Raw genomic sequence first — 19,095 nt, 5'->3', positions numbered from 1 at the left:
CTCAGGCAGTAAATTGCCAGACTCTGATCTGCTGTTGACCTCAAATCCGAGCCTTTCACCACCACTTTCCAATCAACATTTCTCCTCTGTCCAATTGTGCAAAATCAGCTTTCATCATGTTTTACTTTTGCTACTTGTAACGTCGGTATTTTTCTACACACGTCTTTGTATCCAAGTGACTAATGGGGACAACGCTTTTTTTTTTACAACTGGTCCAGTTTTGAGGAAGAACGCTGCAGCTGCTAAACAGGCTGCAATGTAATCGCTCTGGGCAACTCCGCACGGTCAATGCCCGTCCTCTAGAAGACGCCCGACAGGCTCGGATTGTTTTGTTATGACGACATTATGGAAATGACCCGACAGAGAAATGTAGAAGTCTCGTTCTTTAATCTCGTGTCGCTAACACATTGTCGAAAATCAGCTAAATATTTAGCCGTGACATAAAAAATCTTTTCTAAGCTTTCTGTACTTCAACAAACTCAAACACTGGCCCTCATCTCTCCAGCTCTCACTCATGTTTCCACCGTTGTCTTTCGGCAACATGTCACCTGACACGATAACAAACAGAAAGAGAGAGGTAAGAAAAATGTTTTATTTCACTGTAGGGTCTTTTCCATAATGTTGTCAGACTCTTATAATAACAATTTCAGCCTGTCGGTGGCCAAAAAAAAGCACTTTTAGTACATTGACAGTGCAGCGCCTGTAGCGGCTGCGGTTCTCTCGCTTAATACTCGACCAATTTCAAAAATTGTTGTCCGCGTTAGTCACTTACACACAAAAACACGGGGAAATAAGGTCCCGCTTTTAACTAAACAAAAGTCCCTCTGAAATCTCACTTAAAGTTTACCTCATAAAAAAAAACTATAAGCATGTTATTCCCAGCCTTTGCACACATAGTTTGATGTAAATAATTTTTGAGATCTTTATACGTAGTTTCTCAGTGCCAGGCATTTTAAAGTTGACCATACATTTTCCGATTTAAGGTGCGTGGAAAATAGTCATTAAAAGAAACCTTTTGAGCAGCAGCCAGCCAAGAACAGCTGTTTTTCCTCTGTGTTCAGATACAAGCCACTCTTGCCTTCAAGTGCAGGACCGTATATAGAGCCCGTCAGGCAAAACGCACTGTGGCTATAATTGGCTCCGTACCAAAGTGTGTGGCTCACTCCGAGCAAAATGACTCAATCAGCGTAATTGTGCCAATTAAGTGTCCAAACATCTTCTGTGATCTACCTCTGGGTATGGGAGTGTTTCAACAAGCTTCTTTACTCAGAGCCAATTGGCGGGCCATCTCTGACGCACATGGATGTGAATGCAACCCCCCCCATCCCAAAAAAAGAACCGTAACACACACACACACACACACACACACACACACACACATATACACACACTGGCAGCAACTTTTATCAGAGTGTCACCACATGGACCGAAGTCTTTCTCTGTGCTGCCGGGTTAAACTAATGGATTTCCGTCTATCGAGGTCTGCTCTTATCTGTACTGTTGCACCTCAGCTATTCTGACACTGTCTGCTTCCCACCCTCCACCCCTCACACACACACACACACACACACACACCCAGGCACCTCGGGGCAGGATTGATTATGTTTCTCTGTCATGTTGGCTGGCCTATTCACCTTAGCCCTGTGGATGATGTTCCCATGCTTCTGCTAAAAGGGTGTGTGCAGGTGTGTGTGTGTGTGCGTGTGTGTGCGTGTGTGTGTGCGTGTGTGTGTGTGTGTGTGTGTGTGTGTGTGTGTGTGTGTGTGTGTGTGTGAAAGAAAAGGATGAAGCACATTTGGGGACGAGGGGTTTTGGAGCGAGAGCTTGGAGGGGCGCACCACGTCATTTACTGATCAAAGATGCCGGTGGGTCCGACACGGGATGGGTGGTCTACCGAGGATGTTTTTATTGCTGATGGTTGTAATTCATGTCAGCCTCCTTAGGGTGTGATTTAGGAAAGTGCAGTAAATTACATAAGTGGCTGTAGACGAGGTCTTGGGAGTCTTATTTCAAATGGGGCTATTACTCGTTGACAGGCATGAAAAAGAGAAGGGGAGATAGGAATAGAGAACGGGTATATAATCCACCTAGTTGTTGCTCTTTTTTTAGTTCAGCAGTAGCCTCGGGCCAAACAAACAAGTGTCTGCCTCCAAACTGGGTGGAGCAACAAACAGATCCGGGACCATGATTTACCGGAAAACAAGGTTATGTGAACACGTGGACGTTTTGAGACTTGAAAGAAGTTCTGGGTTGTTTCGACGGCAGAATGCTAGAATAAAGAACGAATAACAATGTGACGAGATGAGCTCTTTCTTTGCACATTCCAATTGGCGACAGGCTGCTAGAAAGAGAAGGAAAACTGTTTGCCAGGTATCGACAGTGAGTAAAGAGCTTTGAGGCACTTAAACTTGAGTTCAACCCTAAAAAAAAAAAGTCTTTGCACCGACATCTTTGTCAATTCCTCATTCTGAGTGTGAAAAGAGAGGAGGAAACTCAGGATCGTGTTTTTGATAGGTGAAGAAAAGAAATGGAAACGCCCTTCACAACTTTTCTCACAAAAGGCGTAACGGGATAGTGCGGCGCTGCGGGGCTTTTTCAAGATGCTACAATGAGGTGTGTCAGAAGAGAAGAGAAGAGGTCTCTGGCAATTACAGTCAGGTCTGGGGGGGGAAAAAAAGAGCAAAGTCATCTCACTTTAGTCGACAGGGTTTGTATTCTTACAGTTCACACTAATCCTGAAATAGAGCTTAAGGAGCTGAAACGGCACCAAGATGAGCTCCCTCTGCATACTTGCTGCTTTGCTATCATTTATCAGCAATTTAGATGTTGCCATGAGGGTCATGAGGTACAAAGTCGCATGATCACCCTGGAGATATGAAGCCGGCACAAAGCTTTTGAGGCTTTTTTTTAATCGTCAATCCCTCTTGTCATTGCTTTTTGTCAGTGAAACTGAAATGCAAAAAGCACCGAGGGGGCCTGTCGGCCTCATTATGATGGGTTAAAAGTGCCTTGATGATGTTCAAAAGAGGCCAGAGCCTCAGACAAAGGCGTTGCCCATCGCTTTTTCAGGTCTGTGTCTGGCCCCCGGAACAAAGGGTCTTACCCCCCCCCCCCCCCCGACCTCCAACCATCTCCGCCCATCAAAGACCCATCGGTCTGGCCTTTGACTGACATGCGTAGTCAAACCCCTCAGAGGAAGAGGCTAAACTAGCAAGCGCCAAGGGGTGCTACTGGGGATGATTGACACAGCCAAGATCATCTCCCTCTGAACAATATTGAGTATTCAGCCCTCTGCAGCGGAGTCGTCAGTTGGTCTTTGTGTTTTTTTGTCCCTCATATCTCTGCCATCACCCCTTCCTCCCTCCCTTCTCCCCCGTCTCCTTTCACTCATCCATACGTCCCCTGCCCACCTCTGCTTCCACACTCAGGCAGACGGATCTGAAAATGCTGATGTGCATCCACACTGTGTTTTTCACGGTATATTTTCTAAATGTACATCACAGCCAACATCTGGTAAAGAATGATACAAACACAACCGCTTCACTCTGCAGATTCTCACCTGTCTGAATGAGCAAAAATCTGTTAGTCTGTTAATTGCTTTGACTATAAACTGTAAAACAATAGTGGAAAATGCCCTTTATAGTTTCCCTCAGCCCAAGAAAAACCAATAATCAAAACTACATACAAACGCAATGCAGCAAAGGAAGCACACAGCAATCAGTTACCACACAGATCAACACTGGAACTGGACATTTTATAGAATATATATATATATTTTTTTTTATTTGGAAATGATAGAAAGAAGTGGGTTTTTAGATGTTTTTCGAAACAGTTAATACGCTCAAAAGAGCAGTCGCTTTTGGTTTTACGTTTGGCATGCGGTATGGCCAACCGTTTTTTGGTTGGAAGATCTAAGTGGACGCTCGGGGGTGTAAGAAACTACTAACTCAGAGATGTAAGCAGGGGCTTTGCCACGGAGTGCTTGATAAGTGATAATCTTAAAATCAAACCTGATCTTCACTGGCAGCAAATGCAGCCTCACTGCTGGGTTTTGCAAAAAACCAGCAGTGTCAGTTTGTCAGTGTCAGTTTGGCTCAGGCAAGAGAAAAAGGCATCGCAAAAGTCAAGACAGAAGGATACGTCTTTGGTTGTATCCTCTCTGGAGGAAGTTTATGAAAAGCTGAATATTGGGGTCCGAAACAAATTCGGCTTTGTCTCAACCGGAAGCCAAAATGGAGAGGAAAAGGATATATTATCAAATGTAACCAGCTTAGCGTGGACACGGTCTAACTTCTACCCCTCTATGTCTGCAGGAATCCTGATGGGGACGTGCAGCCGTGGTGCTACATTGCAGATCATGAAGACGGGATCTACTGGAGATACTGCGACATCCCTACATGCCAGAGTAAGGGACCGCCTTTGTCTTTCTTTCGGTCTCTCCTGCCCTATGTTCTGCCCTTCCGAGCCCTTAGGACCGTATCAACGGGCATGCGGACCGGCCGTTTTCATCGCTATGCTCATCTGCTCGCCTGCCTTGAATAGCTTTTAGAGGCTGTTTGGCATGTTCACAGCTACTATCATCTAAAAAATGTCTCTAATTGCCTCCCGTCACCCCTCCTCCGGCCATGCCCGGGCATGCCCTTACTTTAATGTGAGCTGTCAATCACTGCCTCTGTTTGTTTTTGTGTGTGTGTGTGTGTGTGTGTGTGTGTGTGTGTGTGTGTTTGTAGGTTTCCCCTCTGGCTTTGTAGCTTGTGCATCTACCTGTTTGTGGATATGTTTCTCAATGAGTGTGAGAGTGTCCACGTCCAGTATTTCTTGGATGAATGTGTGAGAGTTTGTGCTTCTGTCTTCTCCACCGGTTTGGCACACACTTACAAAGAGCTGCCTGGCTTTAATCCCATTACTTTCATTCGCTGCACCTTTTTAACCGCTGCCGTTGAAAGCCGACTCAGGTGGATCAACCTTCACAGTTTTGGATGCCAAAGTTTGGAATTCCTGCAGAGGAGGCTCAGATATAGCGATTTGCTGCGAGCAATTTCTCAAAGTCACACATGCTGATATTTCCAAGGCAACATGATGTTGTATCAACAATTCCCACATGTTCTTCACTTTACATGGCAGATTAGGTCAGAAGTGTCACTGTGTACTTTGTGAAACAAAAAAGAATCTGGTGACTGAACACATAAAAGATAAATAAAGGTGGCTGCTGAACTTCAGCCAAGCAGGACTGAAATATTCTGTTTATCTAAAATAAACATTGAATTTAATCGTGAATTACAGGTTACAAGGTTAAACACCCGTCTTTATCTATCTACAATTCTATTTCTTTTCCAAACACCTCTGGTGTATCTCCGCCTGACTCTTGCATTTTTCAAAAAATATATTTTATGTGTTGAAGGAATTTTGTTATAATACAACAGATAAAAGCCTCCCTTTAAAGCCTGAAAGATAAGATGCAGCATGTGTTTGAACTGTGTGATCAGACGGTGGAGGAGCAAAGCTGAGACTGAGATGTTGTGAGATTTCACTGCAGTAGGTAGAACCTCGGGACCCCTCTAGCTATCCCACCATGTTCCAGTCTGAGTAGCATGCTTGACTGAAGCCCGCTGTTTGAATGGCTTGCGTGTTCATGTGTATAGGAGCTTGTGTGTATCCCAATAGACTTTTGACTGACCTATTTCAGACAACTGTCCATTTAGCTCATTTTTTTTCTAGGCCGATATATCCCGAACCTTTGTGGTTTGGGGAGGAGAGAGGAGAGTAGCCCACAACGTCTCTTGTGAGGAGTCGGGCTCGTCTCTTATCGTCGGTGAAATTAGGCCAGCTTTTGTTCCAGATGGGTTTCGCCATGTGCTGGTCCAGCCTTGTTTTTGTCAAGGACCCAGAACTGTGCAGCGTGTAACTCATCCTTTGCGACGTGCCGCTCATTTCCAAACAGCGGAGAGCTTCGCCCGTATCAAATGCACGTCTTACATGAGCGTCCCTCTTTCCGTGCGGACATTTAAAGTCCAGCGCCCCGAAGTGTAAGAGAAGGAGATGAGGTCTGCTGTGAGCCGTTGAAAACATGCCTGCTCAGTGGAGACGGTTTCTCCCTGCAGGGATTCAGGGGGAGCTTTCAGAAAGGAACGCTCCGTCTCATCTATTGTGAAACGACAATCGCCACGTGGTGCCTCACCTTCCGGCGGTTCCTGCTCTCAACCCGCTGCTGTTTGAAAGATTCAGCTGCCAAGTGAGAGAATGCCGACGCTCTCTTGGTGTCGGTGTTGTCAATCCGCGGCTGGCAACAAGAGGCTGAAAAACACAGCGGCGTGCCAGAGAAAGAACAACAGAGCTCTTTGTTTTCGTTTCGTCTGGCTTTTGTTTTGTCTGGTTTTTATTTTTTTTTGCTTTCGTTTGATGTCGCGTGGTCGGTAGTCGGTGGCCACTCGCTGAGGCACCTGGAGCCTGCCAGCGGTCGGTCTGTTATCCAGCTGGGTTCCCTGTCATCTGGGGTCATGCCACCCTGGTGATGGCGACACACCCTGCTGGAGTGTGCACTGCCAGGCAGGTCACATGAGGCCAGAAACACATAGTTGGACAGGGTGGATTATAGCGTGGGTCACGACCGTTGTTGATCCTAGTAATCCCTCCTGGCAGCAGTTATCATGTGGTGGAAATATCTAAACACTTCAAAAAGGCGCGCTGTCAAGGCACATCGACAACTGTACAAATTGAAATTTCCACGGTGTGTCACGGTGGACGCTGGTTTTGAGGCCCTTCTCGTTTCCCAGGCCACTAAATGCTCAGAGGAGCATGACTTTTCTTGTGTGAAATTCCGTTTCCTCTGTGCTGTAGGTCAGTTCGTTACTGATTTATTTACATCAAACCTCAGTCCGTAAGGCAGAGTTCTTATGAGGTGTGAGGGGTTTATTGGTGGAGCCTCTGGCCAAACTAGTAGGTTCAAAGAGGTAAAACTCCAGCAGCACGTGCAGTGTATGGAACAAATTTATTGTATTTCGACTTGTGGTCTTCAACAGGGTTATTGTGCTGGAAATCACTACTCTGATTCTACAAACCAGTAGGTTCACAAGATTAAAAAAATAGCGTTAGTTAGTTATACAGAAGTTCAGAAGTCCTTTCCTGAAGGCCGAGAGAAAAATCTGGTTTCTTGAGGCCAGTCCCTCTAAAATGAGCTCCGTTTGAAAGTACATTTTACTCACTTGTGACATCCATTCATATTACTGATTGACTAAATAGCAAAGGATTTGCTGTTGAGATTCCTCACAAAATCCTGTTTTTCAACATTTTTAAAGCTGTGGTTACAAATTTCAAGCATAACTGTACTGTGTGTTTAACTGTTGTGACATCTGCAGATGTCAAAATGATTGTTGACTTGACCGTTGACAATGTGATAGTTCCTGTTTTCATTTCTCAGAGTGTTCCTTACTGGAAGGATATTTTGTTTTGGTGTGGCTCCTTCAGGCTGACGAGCGTTTGCTTCACAGCGTGCCTCGGTTGAATTTGATTGATGCGGAGTGGAACTGTACAGGTTAAGGCCTCGAGCGTTTGCCAAGACAAAGACGCTTTGATCTGCACGCCCGGCGCACATCTCTGAACAGCATACTGTATAACCAAGAAAAACTTGTTGTTCCGCTCTCTTTCCCTGCAGAAAAGAGACTTGCAGCAGCTGTGAGGCTTTCCATTAATGGGACAATGCCCTTTTAGAAACACATTTAAACTCAGACGTCTTCCACCTTTTAGCTCGCAGGAATCAAGTTTGATTTTGTGAGGAATCTGACCCGCTGGTACCGATGACAAGTGTTAACTATAACTATGTAGAAATAGCTGATGGTCTTGTTTACATATGGAGGTCATATTAGAGTCATCATGATTACATTGTTGCATAACCAGTTAAAAAAGGTCAGCACAGTAACTTTAAGTAAGAATTTGTATGCAGGACTTTTTCATAATGAAGATAGGACCTGTTAACAGGATGGAAACATAAACATTTCCCTTAAGTAATATATTTTCTATCAATAAAGTAATTCTCATTATTTTGGCTGACAATACCTGCTGTGTTGGGTATTAAGTCTCATTATATGTACATAAATTCCCATAAGCTACTTTCTGGTATTTTATGATCTTTCTTTGTTATAAAACCATCAATGTGTTAGCACCTGAACTTTTAAGAGACTCGATGACTTGAATACCTCACTTAAAGTAGGCTATACTTTAATCTAACAATTGAGGGAACATCTGATTAACCTTGTCTGTCACAGTCGAACAATAGTCTTCATACCGGAGGCACCGCATCCATCTGGCAAGCTAACCAGGCACACCTTGAAGACATTAGAACAAAGTAGTTATGCGTTTGGCCCAAGGTTTTATTGCGGAGCGCCGACGAAAATATGCAGTGATGAGATATTGCCTTCATTAAGAGTGATTTATGAAGCCGCTAAATGGCACTTTGAAGTTGTGAGACACTTGAGAAGACCGCCAGCTTGAATGAATCTGACCAGATATCCATGTCCAAGTTGCTCGTGCTTAACTTTTTGGGATGAAACTAATCAGTCAATGGGTTTACAGGTCTCTGGCTCAATTGCTGTAAATGTCCCTCTTTTTTTGCTCAAGCACAAGCTGTTAAATGTACAGTTTTATGAAGTAAAAAAAAAATACCACCACTTCTTTGCAGTGTGCAGATTCTTGCTGGGTCAAGGTATGAACACTTGAAATAGAAAACCTGAAACGTATCAGCAGAGCTGTTAAGTAGGGCTGCGATTAAGGATTATTTCCTTTATTGGTTGGATTATTTCTCTGGATGGATCGTCAGTCGGTTGGTACTGACTGTGGTGATCCCCTGATTTCAGCGCCACCATGAAATTTACATTTTTGATTTCTAGTTAAATGCTTCCAGAACTATTTAACTGATTTGGTACAAACATAATTTATGGTCCCCAGAGGATGAATCCCAATGTGATCCCCTGAATTTTCTTCTACCTGATGATCAAAATCACTTATCCAGCGAACAAAATGTATGTCCAGAGTGAAATGCAATTTTCTGCAATAAGTCAAGACCATGTTAGGCGAGTCCGGATCAGTTCCAGGTCAATGCATAGTGGATTTGGAGATAAGAAGAGTTCTGAGAGGTGTCAAGACCAGACCGAAGCACAGCACAATCGGGGAATGTCCAAAGACCAAAATGGGAAATTAGCAAGTCATGGCATGTAAAAAGATTGAGCCAGGTACCCCAGACGAGGTGTACCTGTCTCCGCACCAACTAGGTGCATCCAAAATAAGAGAACGTGGATCAGGTTGATGGGGGGGGAAAAAATAATTAATAATGGGCAGGAAAAGTGAAACGGTTGCTTGAGACATGCCTGAGACGAGAACAATTGCGAGTCGAAATAAACAAGAGGCCGAGCCGAACATGTCGGACATGTGGTCTGGAAACCGAGACCAGACTGAAGCACCACAGCCCTGCCTCGTGGCTGTTGTGGTAGACTGAACTAGGGATGCTTTCAGGTTCTGTTATTGCAGTATTTATCTCACTCAACTGTCATTGTTTTCAGAGGCAGAATATTTCCCCGAGGTGGTCTTGTACCAGCTTTCACCACAATCAACCCTCCCAACCAGCACACTGAGGCGGGTTCAGGCATCACTGAGTCCAGAGGGCTGTGTGTGTGTGTCTGTGTGTGTGTGTGTTTGTTGTGAAAAACGGTCAGAGAGTTCAACCTTCAAGGTGAGGACATTAAAAGTGAACCATTCCTTGCCTTTAAAAGAGGCTAAAAGTGATGAGGAATAAGGTTGGAGTGAGGTCAGTGATGTTGTGCTGATGGTTAAGTCTTGGCAAGGCCGCCGTACTGTTTTTTTTTGTCACGCACATTTAAAAAATGGAAAAGGAAGTTTAAAACAACTCAGCAAAATAGGAACTTGTTAAAACCCGAAGACAGATTTCTAACAGATGATCCAAAAAGCTTATCATGCGGCTCCCCATAAAACGTCGCCTCGTTCATAAAGAGCTAATGAAAACAATATTTGTGTGTACTCACATGTAACCAGTGTCCAAAATTAGCCACACCGCCCCAGGCTTGTAAATAATGAAATTACCCGGCAAGATTATTTGATTTCTCTAAAAATGAAGATCCTGCACATTTGTATGGTTATTTGGCGCTTGACGTGTGCTAATTTCTGCGTATGTGTCAGCTTGAGGCGTCCTCTTTCACCTGTATCAGGCCTGTCCTTACTGAGGAGCCTTGAACACGCTCATTGTTATTTTGCTCTGACCCCTGACCTCCTCATAGCTCCACCCACACCTGCCCTTAGGGGAAATACCTGCCTGCAGTGATGTGAGGAAACTCTCAGACAGAAATTAGAGAGTAGAAACTCTCACAAAAACAAGCCACAGGACGTCAGGTAGATTTAATCTCTTAGCCTCTCTCTCTCTCTCTCTCTCTCTCTCTCTCTCTCTCTCTCTGGCTCCTTCCTTCTCTCGACATGGCTGGGGTTAAATCAGCCTGGGCCATTAGGGAATTAAAGGTATTGATTACGAGGCAGCCTGTTGTGTAGAATGTTTCCTAATGAGAACAAGTAGACGGCCTTTGTTTAGTGCTTGTCTTAAGAAAGAGGAGGAGACGAGTAGAGGGTCACCCAATTTAGCTCTCAGGAATGAAGGCTTGAAGCCAAATGCAGACCAGCATGGTCCTGAGCAGGTGCAATAAATGTCATTTTATTATTGGATATTGTTAAGCTAGCCTAATTCATGTTCACAGTGTATGATGTGTGTGTTGTGGCCTTTTGCCCGTTTTGATAAAAATGTCTTTGCATAGTTAATTAGTTTTTTTAATTGCGGAAGGTAAGACGGTGATAAAACAACCTCTACAGCCATGCTAGCAGCTCTGTGAGGCTGTTCTTAGGAGGAGCAGCGCTTTGAGCTAAATGCTAACATCAGCGTGCTAGCATGATCACAGCAACAATGCTAACATGCTGAAGTTTAGCAGTTATAATGTTTACAATATGTTCACCATCTAGAGTTTAGCATGCAAACGTTTTGCTGTTTTGATGGAGGTATGAATTAGTGTACCAATTTTCGTGACAATCCATCTATTATTTGTTGAGATAATTTACTAAAAATGAGAAATATCAGTCTGCTGGTGGCATGAGATGGAAAGTTAAGGGATCATAGACTTCTTCTTGTGACCATGAATATCTGTACCAAATGTTATGGGAATCTACCCAGTATACAAAATTGAGATATTACTGTCTGCACCAAAGTGTTAGATTGACCACAGACTGAATATAATAAGTAGACGGAGTCACCGTGTCGTCTGCCGTTTTGAAGCCTCGAATTCTGCATTTTGGCCGTCGCCATCTTGTTTTTTTTTTTTTCATCTAGTCTTTTTGCAACTACACGTAACACGAGAAGGTGGAGCTGTACCCACAAAGTAAAGCCAAAAACACTGAATAACATTTTTAGGCGACCAAAAACGTTCTAATTAACTTTCATGAATTAAAAACAAACTGTCAAAGGATTAAAGTTGTAAGACGAAAACAGACAACTCCCACTACAGACGCCAACGCCGTGGGAGCAAGCTGTCAATCACAAGGTGTCACGCCCTAAAGCATGCCCTGCTTTGTATTGTATTTCACTCTAAATGGGACCGTAATTTACTAAATGAACATCATGCTGTTTTGAAGTAGTAATAGTTTATGCAATTGCTGTTCAATGGAACTGAGAAATCCATGAAAGGATTTGGGCAACAGCTAGCTTCCTTAGTTTCCTTGGAACATCACACCACAGAGGCATCTCGGACTCTTCCCATCCGCGCTCTATTTGGTCAAAAGTAGAGTGTCATGACATTTGCTGACCGCATTCATGCTCTCCAGAGGATACATTTTTTCGGGATATCTGATTTAATCGCTCCATTAATTATTGTCAAAATGTCAACTCACAAGATGAAGTATGTAATTTACAAAGCACATTGTTTCTTAATAAGGCCCTTTGATTAATGACTGCATGCCCTTTTTCTCTGCTCCATCCCCAGAACAAAAAGTTACTTGTTTAGTTTTAGGTCTGATTAGGCTCGAGAAAACAATCAGGTCATTACTTTCATTGTCATTACTGGTGATTTAAGCAGTTAGTCTCGTGTTACCGACACTCACGATTGTTTCAAACACTGTCTGGGACGTTGCTTTTTTTTTTTTCCCGTCAATGACATCCTGATAACCAGGACAACCTGCCACAGTGGACAAACAATAAGTCGATCTCTTTGAAAGTGAATGAAGATAAATGGAGGTGCACCGCTGTGGGTATCTAACGCCCGAGGTGGTCCTAAAGTGTCTGCTCGTCTTTTCATCTCCCAGTCGCTTCGGTATCGAGTCCCCTGGGACTCCTCGGGACACTGACTATTTGGTTTGTCGGTGACGCAGTGCGGCGGCCATTTTTCATCTCTTCCCCTTATTGTTTCGGCCCGGTCCCTGAGGAGGCACTAATTATTCATTTAAAAGCTCCGGCTCTTCCCTCTAATTAGATGGTTAGTCACTCTCCCAGGGCCCCGGGCTGGGTCATTGATCTCCTCCATCTCAATCTTGTTGTAACACAGCCTCCACCACACACACACACACACACACAGAAATATTTAAATGGTATAAAAGAGGACATACAGATACAGTAAACATGCACGTGATAAACAAGAAACAGTGGAGGCTCTCTCTCACACTCACAGCCGAGCAGCGTGTTTTGTACATCCCACTAGCAAAGTCAGTCTGCTGGAGACAAATACTTCTCTCATTCTGTCCAATAATAAGCTCCTTATTGTCCAACTGCAAACTGTGCCCATTTATGGGCTGGATAATTTATGATCTCCATAGAAAAGCAAAGCATGAACCCCAACAGAAACACAGAATAGCGACTCCCACCTCCTCACAAACAATACAGAGTTTTCCAGAAATGCTCGTCCTGGGGGAGTTGGTGGCATATTTCTCCGTTTCTCTTGTGTTCTGGCAGGGCTGTGGTGCAGTCGACAAGACTAATCACAGGCTAGATGAAACGCAGCAGCTGTATTTGTTTATGTATTGAATATACTGTACTACAAAAGGGGTAATAAATGGAGCCGAGACACAATGACAGAGAGACAGAATGTGATGGAGGAGGAAGAGGGGGGGGGGGGGGGGGGGGGGGATCACATAAACACCGACTGTGATAAGTGTTGTTGGTTTCCTTGATTTGTTGCACTTAGCATTCCTGGAAAGGCAGTGTATGTTCCAAGAGGGGGGTGTGAGTGTGTGTGTGTGTGTGTGTGTGTGTGTGTGTGTGTGTGTGTGCATCAGATCTGAATTGTTAACCTGCTGTCGGTGGGAGTGTTTCCAAGGCTTCAACATACCTGTGTTTTAAAACACATCAAGCCTTTTAGCACTGTGCTTACAAAGTAAACTACTTCTCCTCTTTTGACCTCACTGCTGTAACACCACCTCTCTAATGTGGAAGCACTGATGACTCTTTTTTTTTTTTTTTGGTCTCTGTTTACAGTGTAATTGGATTTTAATGAAGCAGCGGTGCTGCTTAATGGAGGATTTTGGCCACAGTGAATGTTAAGGTTCATTTCTTTCCAGTGTTTCCTCAAAAACATTCAGTTTGAGTTCTCTCTCGCTTCTATCAGAGATTGATATCTCTACTGTAGATTAAACTTAACTATAACTCTTAAGTGGTATCAAAACTAAATCTCTTGAGATGTCAAACTGAATGTGAGAAAAGAATCCATGAAAGAGATCCCTGTCTATGCGGCATGAGAAGAAAGACATTTAACTGTTAATTAATGCGTTCACAACGCCGTCAGAAGACAAACCACGTGATAGTGGATACAGATGTAAACAGTGAAAGAGGAGGTAACAGTTTTCCAGCTAGCTGCACCGGGATCAATGTATGATTCTCTGCGTGAGGATGAGGACGTATAGAATACGTTTTCAGGGGAAGCCTCTCTTTTTGCAGGAACACCCTGATCCCATTCGCAGTATTGGTGTCACTAATGTTTCTCTCAATCGGCTGTTTGGTTCATCTTTGCCGCTCTCTAATATATTTAATCAGCACATATAAAAAGAAAGAAATCGGAAAATGTGAAATATTTTGATGTGCAATATAATTGGTAAAGAAAAGAAGGATAAATTCTGGAAAAAGGGCAACATGACTGTGATCATTCATTATGGAAACCCCACTCCATTATCACCAACACAATGAAGGAGTCACCACAGTGGGGATGTGGTTTACGATCAGTCAGCCCCTTTAAACTGACCACATCCTGAATTCATCAGGCGATAACTGACAACCCATTCAGGGTTCAAACAAACAACTAAATAAAAACAAAGTCACCTGCTGACAAGAGTCATGTCTACCAGCCCAAATGATAAACGTGAATTCATTTAAATGTGTGTCGGTGAAGGGAGAAAAGACGGAAGGAAGGAAAAGGTTCAGAGTTTTTGTTCAGTCTAATTGTCGGTCGTGTGACTAAAATCATTTGCTCCAAGTCTCGAGCAAGTTCTTCTTCTCTTGGTGAAGTCAAGTTACTCCCCAGGAGTGTTACCTGTAATATCTGGTATTTATAAAGACAAGGTATTAATACCTAATAACCTAATAATAACAGCTAACAGAACTACCAGTACACACACTGCTGTAACTCGGCGCAACTCATCCACTGCAAAGCAGGCCGACAGTTTAGTGAGTTTAATTCTGCTTTTGGAGTTTTAAGGTTCTTACATGACGACTTCGAGCCGATTACTTGCATACATCGCCGCATGTTTTGAGTTTGAATGAAGTGTGCTTGACGAAGCTTTACAGCCCATTGTGTTCATTCTGTCAAACATTACAGCCGTGGACGTTACAGACCCGCCTGGTTGAGATCTGCACTCTTCTGAGTGCACCTTTTTAGTTGTTGTAAGAGTTTGGTGTAATTAGAAGTTTGTTTGTAGAACTTGTAATGCCTTACATTCAGGATTATAGAAAGCCAAAGTTCTCAAGTGGAAAATATTTCGTGAAATACACACAAAATGATGAATTTGGCCACACATTCAATGCCAGCTGTACTCTCTGCTACGGACATATTTCAGTTTGTTGTGAAAAAGTATTGATGTTCAATACACTGGCCTTAATGCTGGCGCTTTATTAAATGTTTTTTCAAGCTCTCGGGCTCTTGTATCTACATTTGTTCAGTGTCATCATGGCTTCCCTTGGAGATTTTAGGATTAGGACCGACTGTGAAAATAGCTTTTCTACTGAAATCCTCCAGTGTTTCAACTGTGATTATAAAGCAGACTTTAAAGGTTCATTGCTCCTTCAGACTTCATTCTCTCTCTCTCTCTCTCTCTCTCTCGCTCTCTCTCTCTCTCTCTCTCTCTCTCTCTCTCTCTCTCTCTCTCTCTCTCTCTCTCTCTCTCTCTCTCTCTCTCTTTTTCTCTGTGTGTGTGTGTGTCTTACCTCATCTTTTAAGTGAAAATATGTGGCACGCTGTGCTGGGTGGATACGGGCAAGCAGAGTCTGGCTGTTCAGACTAAATCTATTTTGAAAAGAGAGACATATTAAAGTCCCATTAAATAGAAAACATTTCTTTAAATCTCTCTCTCTACCTCTATTTCTTTCTAATTTATTTCTCGGTTTCATTTTGCTCTTTACCCTCGAGATGTCATCGAAATTTATAACCGTAATTATGTTTCCTTTAAATCGCCGTTTGTTATACCCCTCTGTGTTCTCCTTTCCTCTGTCTCTGATGTGTTTTGGGTCGGCGCTGTTGTTGTGTCTGCTGCGTCAACAGAGGTGTCTCATTTTCCCTGCGAGACAGACTCCCATGAACGTTGTTGTTTCGCCGGCCGCCTCCTGTCTGCCACTGTGATGCATTGTGGGAAGGCTAACTAACTGCCCTTTTTCGAGCTAAGGCAGCAGGCTGCCAGGCTTGTGATGAATCTGGCTGCAGTCAAGCCTTGTTTAGTTCTCCGTGTCTGTTTTTTTTTCTCGCTCCCCTCCCGCTGTGATCTCCTGAGGTTTTCAGAGGTCTGGTCTGGGCTGACTGGAGCATTTGTGCACCTTGTGTTTCCTCTATTTCTCCCCTCTGGCTTGTTAAAGTCTAAATTCCACCAACAGCTTTGAAGTGTGTTTGTGTGTGTGGTTCTTTTTTTTTTTTCTTTGATTGTATGCGGGGATATTTGCACTTGTTGCGCCTGCAAAGCAGATGTTTTTAAGCAACAACACTCTGCTCTGGAGTTTTCAGACAGATTCTTTTTTTGATAAACACTGCATGCAGAGAAAGTGCGGTGCAGGCAGAGGCTGACACCTTCTTCGTCTCCGGTTCCATAAAAACCTCCGGTGCTCTGGTGTGATACGATCCCACCACCTGCAGCTCTTCACGGCAGCGCTTCACGGCCCCCCGGGACGGGAAGAGGACAAAAGACTGATACGTTGATTCGCCCGCAATCTTCCTGTCAAAGCAAAATGAAAAAGGAGCACTGTGCCTTTAATCTTGCTGTTGAGCCCTGCAGTGGCATTTTCTCCTCCGCTTTTCAAAAAGCTCCGTCGAAGTGGTGCCTGGCTGCCTGCCTTGCTCTGAGGGAGGTTGCTGGTTCCCAACCAGGTGTTTATCTCTGCTCTCTTCTCATCTCCCCCTCCTGCACACTTGACTTGGCTTAATCCAGTGTATACTTAAGGCACGGATATAAAAGAAACTGCTGTCAACACTGTTCCGTCTCACCGTGAAATGTGAAGATTCTTATTACTGTCATGTTTGCCTTTAACCCGACATATAATCCAGCCCTTAATTCTGCACGTGTGCGGCCTGGAGTCTTGCTAAATGATTCAAACAACCATTTTAATCCATTTATAAAGCTTTGGCATGCTTGTGGCTGTAAAAAAAAAAAAAGGGATATTTCACATGATTTGTTGCTGGTCTGAGGACTTTGTCTTCAAGTGTTCTTCAAGTAATCTGTCAAACACAGTCCAGCAGCAAATCTGCAGCTGCAGCCAAAATCTCGCCGGTTACTTTATGGTCAGCAAACGCGGGTGAAGCGCGGCGCAGCGGCCCTCTCTCTGCCTCTTCATGTCCCCCCCCCCCCCCCCCCTCCTCCCCTCCTTCACGTTTCCAGTCCGTGGTGGACATTGTTGCGGAATCTAAAACATTTTCCCCCCAAAAGCCTTTGTGCCTGATTCTTACATAAACAACAAGAATCTGCAGCATCTGTTGCGCATGCAGAGGAGCTTTCGTGCCAGCCAAAAAAAAGTTAACATTGGCAACAACTGGCACCCAAAAACAATTCACGTGTGTGGTCTTTATCAAGGTTACTTCAGTTCATGAAGGCAGTTTTGAGTGAAACCCCTTTACAATGATGTTATACATATTCAAATATTACTTTTTTTATTTTTCTTTTGCAGAATGACAATATATATTCCCAAGTGTAATAACGACAAGCATGTAAATTCGAGTGTTTTTCTATTTCTTTCTGCCAAAAAAAAACAGTTGTTCCAGTTGTTCACTGGTGGAACTTGCTGTCATCAGACGAGCAGCTTTCAATATGCAAATGTGTGAGGAGAGAAGACACGCCACAGCTGAGCCGCTCCAGAGATGTTCAGTTCTAGGACAGTGTTGGTGTTTTGGTACAGAATCAGGGGACAAACAGCTCCACTGTTGTCAGACGAGCTTCCACAAAGCAGGACATGCCGTTGTGTAATATCCAACTCATGATCAAATGTCTTTTACACATATGTGGGGAAACGGCATTGCTGAGTTCTCTGCTAAATTGCATTTGCAGTTCTCAAAATAGGATTAACTCTCCTGTCCCGAGCCTGCTCAGAGCAATTCACCATCTTTTGGTTTGTTCTAAATTTGATAGATTTAACATTGCAAACATTATGTTATTACCTGATTTGACCCGTTTCTGTAGTGTTTTGATTTCAAGCTCAGGTAATTTCAAAAAGACTGCAAGGAATTAGATTTAAAACTGGAAGCATCAGTCAGTTTGAGCTCCGTATTAAAGTTGGTTTGTGCATCAGTGAACTTGCACATGCACACATGAAATCGAGGAGGCTTGATAAAGAACAAGGCTGTTTTGTAATGTCACATGCTTGTGATTTTTGCATTCACGTTGTTCCTCGGAGCATTCACAACTATTTTGGACACAGTCTTTTCCCCCCCTCTTCTCTTTTCTGTCTTTTCCTAATGAGCATGGTTGTACCCTACGGTCGGATGACACAAATTCCAGTTAGACTGAAGAGCTTTGGGGGGCAGATTTTTCATACTTGCAGAGAAAATGACTTACAGATTGTGCTTTTACTTCTGTTTGTCAAATCCGTTTCACCTCAAAAACATGGAAATGAAACAAAAATACGCTTGTTTGAAATTAAAACGACAAACAAATCTCAAGTGGGCTAAAGGCCGCCGGGGGCTCGGTTGGCACTTTCTGAGCTATTACCTTGAATTTAAAGGCTTTGGAATAAATCACTGTGCTGGATTTTGAAAGATTGCATAGTATTCGATAAACACACGGCGGATTAAGGGACGAATGCGTCTGACATGAATATGATCTGAAGGGTGTCGACGTCCTTCTTCCATCTGTGTGATCTGTGATCCATCTGCGATTGTTGGCCTATTTGTGTCACGCGTCCCCAGGTCTCACCTAACAAACATTTTCATGTTCAGTACTCATTGATGTGATGGGCTGTCAAAACCAAGCGGGTATTACCAAAAAAGAAGTAAACCTGAAGGATGTAGTTTCTGCTTTTATTGTTTTATGAAAGCGCGGCCGAAGTTTTTCTCAAGTAGCATTCCAGAACTGAAAACTTTGTAACTTCAATTATTATTATTATTATTATAACAATTATTATTATTGCCCATGCTCTAGCATCACTGTGCTCTTGATGGGTTAAAATTAAACCTGCCTTTAATGAAGACCTAAGGTGTTGGACTGGGCCTCCCTCCAGATGTTCTTATTTGTCCAATGCCGTCTGAAAAAGGTGCTTTTTTCTTTTTTTCCTCCGTTTATTGGCACATCAAACTCTCACCGCACTCACACACACACACACACACAGTCACACATGTAGAAAACATTATTTTCCTAATCTAATGCGACTTGCGCTCACATCTG

The 19,095-nt window shown here is 43.5% G+C and overlaps 1 protein-coding gene across 2 annotated transcripts in view; it reads left to right on the top strand.

Annotated features, from left to right (window-relative positions):
- Positions 1 to 19,095, top strand: part of kremen1 (kringle containing transmembrane protein 1) — a 56,237-nt gene that overhangs the window by 23,805 nt on the left and 13,337 nt on the right. For both annotated transcript variants that reach the window (XM_079161743.1, XM_079161742.1), the window contains exon 3: positions 4,314 to 4,405. In XM_079161743.1, the coding sequence (XP_079017869.1) occupies positions 4,314 to 4,405 (92 nt within the window). The remainder of the gene's footprint in view (positions 1 to 4,313; positions 4,406 to 19,095) is intronic.

This window comes from Pholis gunnellus (assembly GCF_910591455.1).
Source record: "Pholis gunnellus genome assembly, chromosome: 6".
In the NCBI taxonomy this organism is placed as follows: domain Eukaryota; kingdom Metazoa; phylum Chordata; class Actinopteri; order Perciformes; family Pholidae; genus Pholis; species Pholis gunnellus.
Note: the sequence above shows the minus strand (reverse complement) of the source record. Positions and strands in the feature narration are given on the sequence as shown.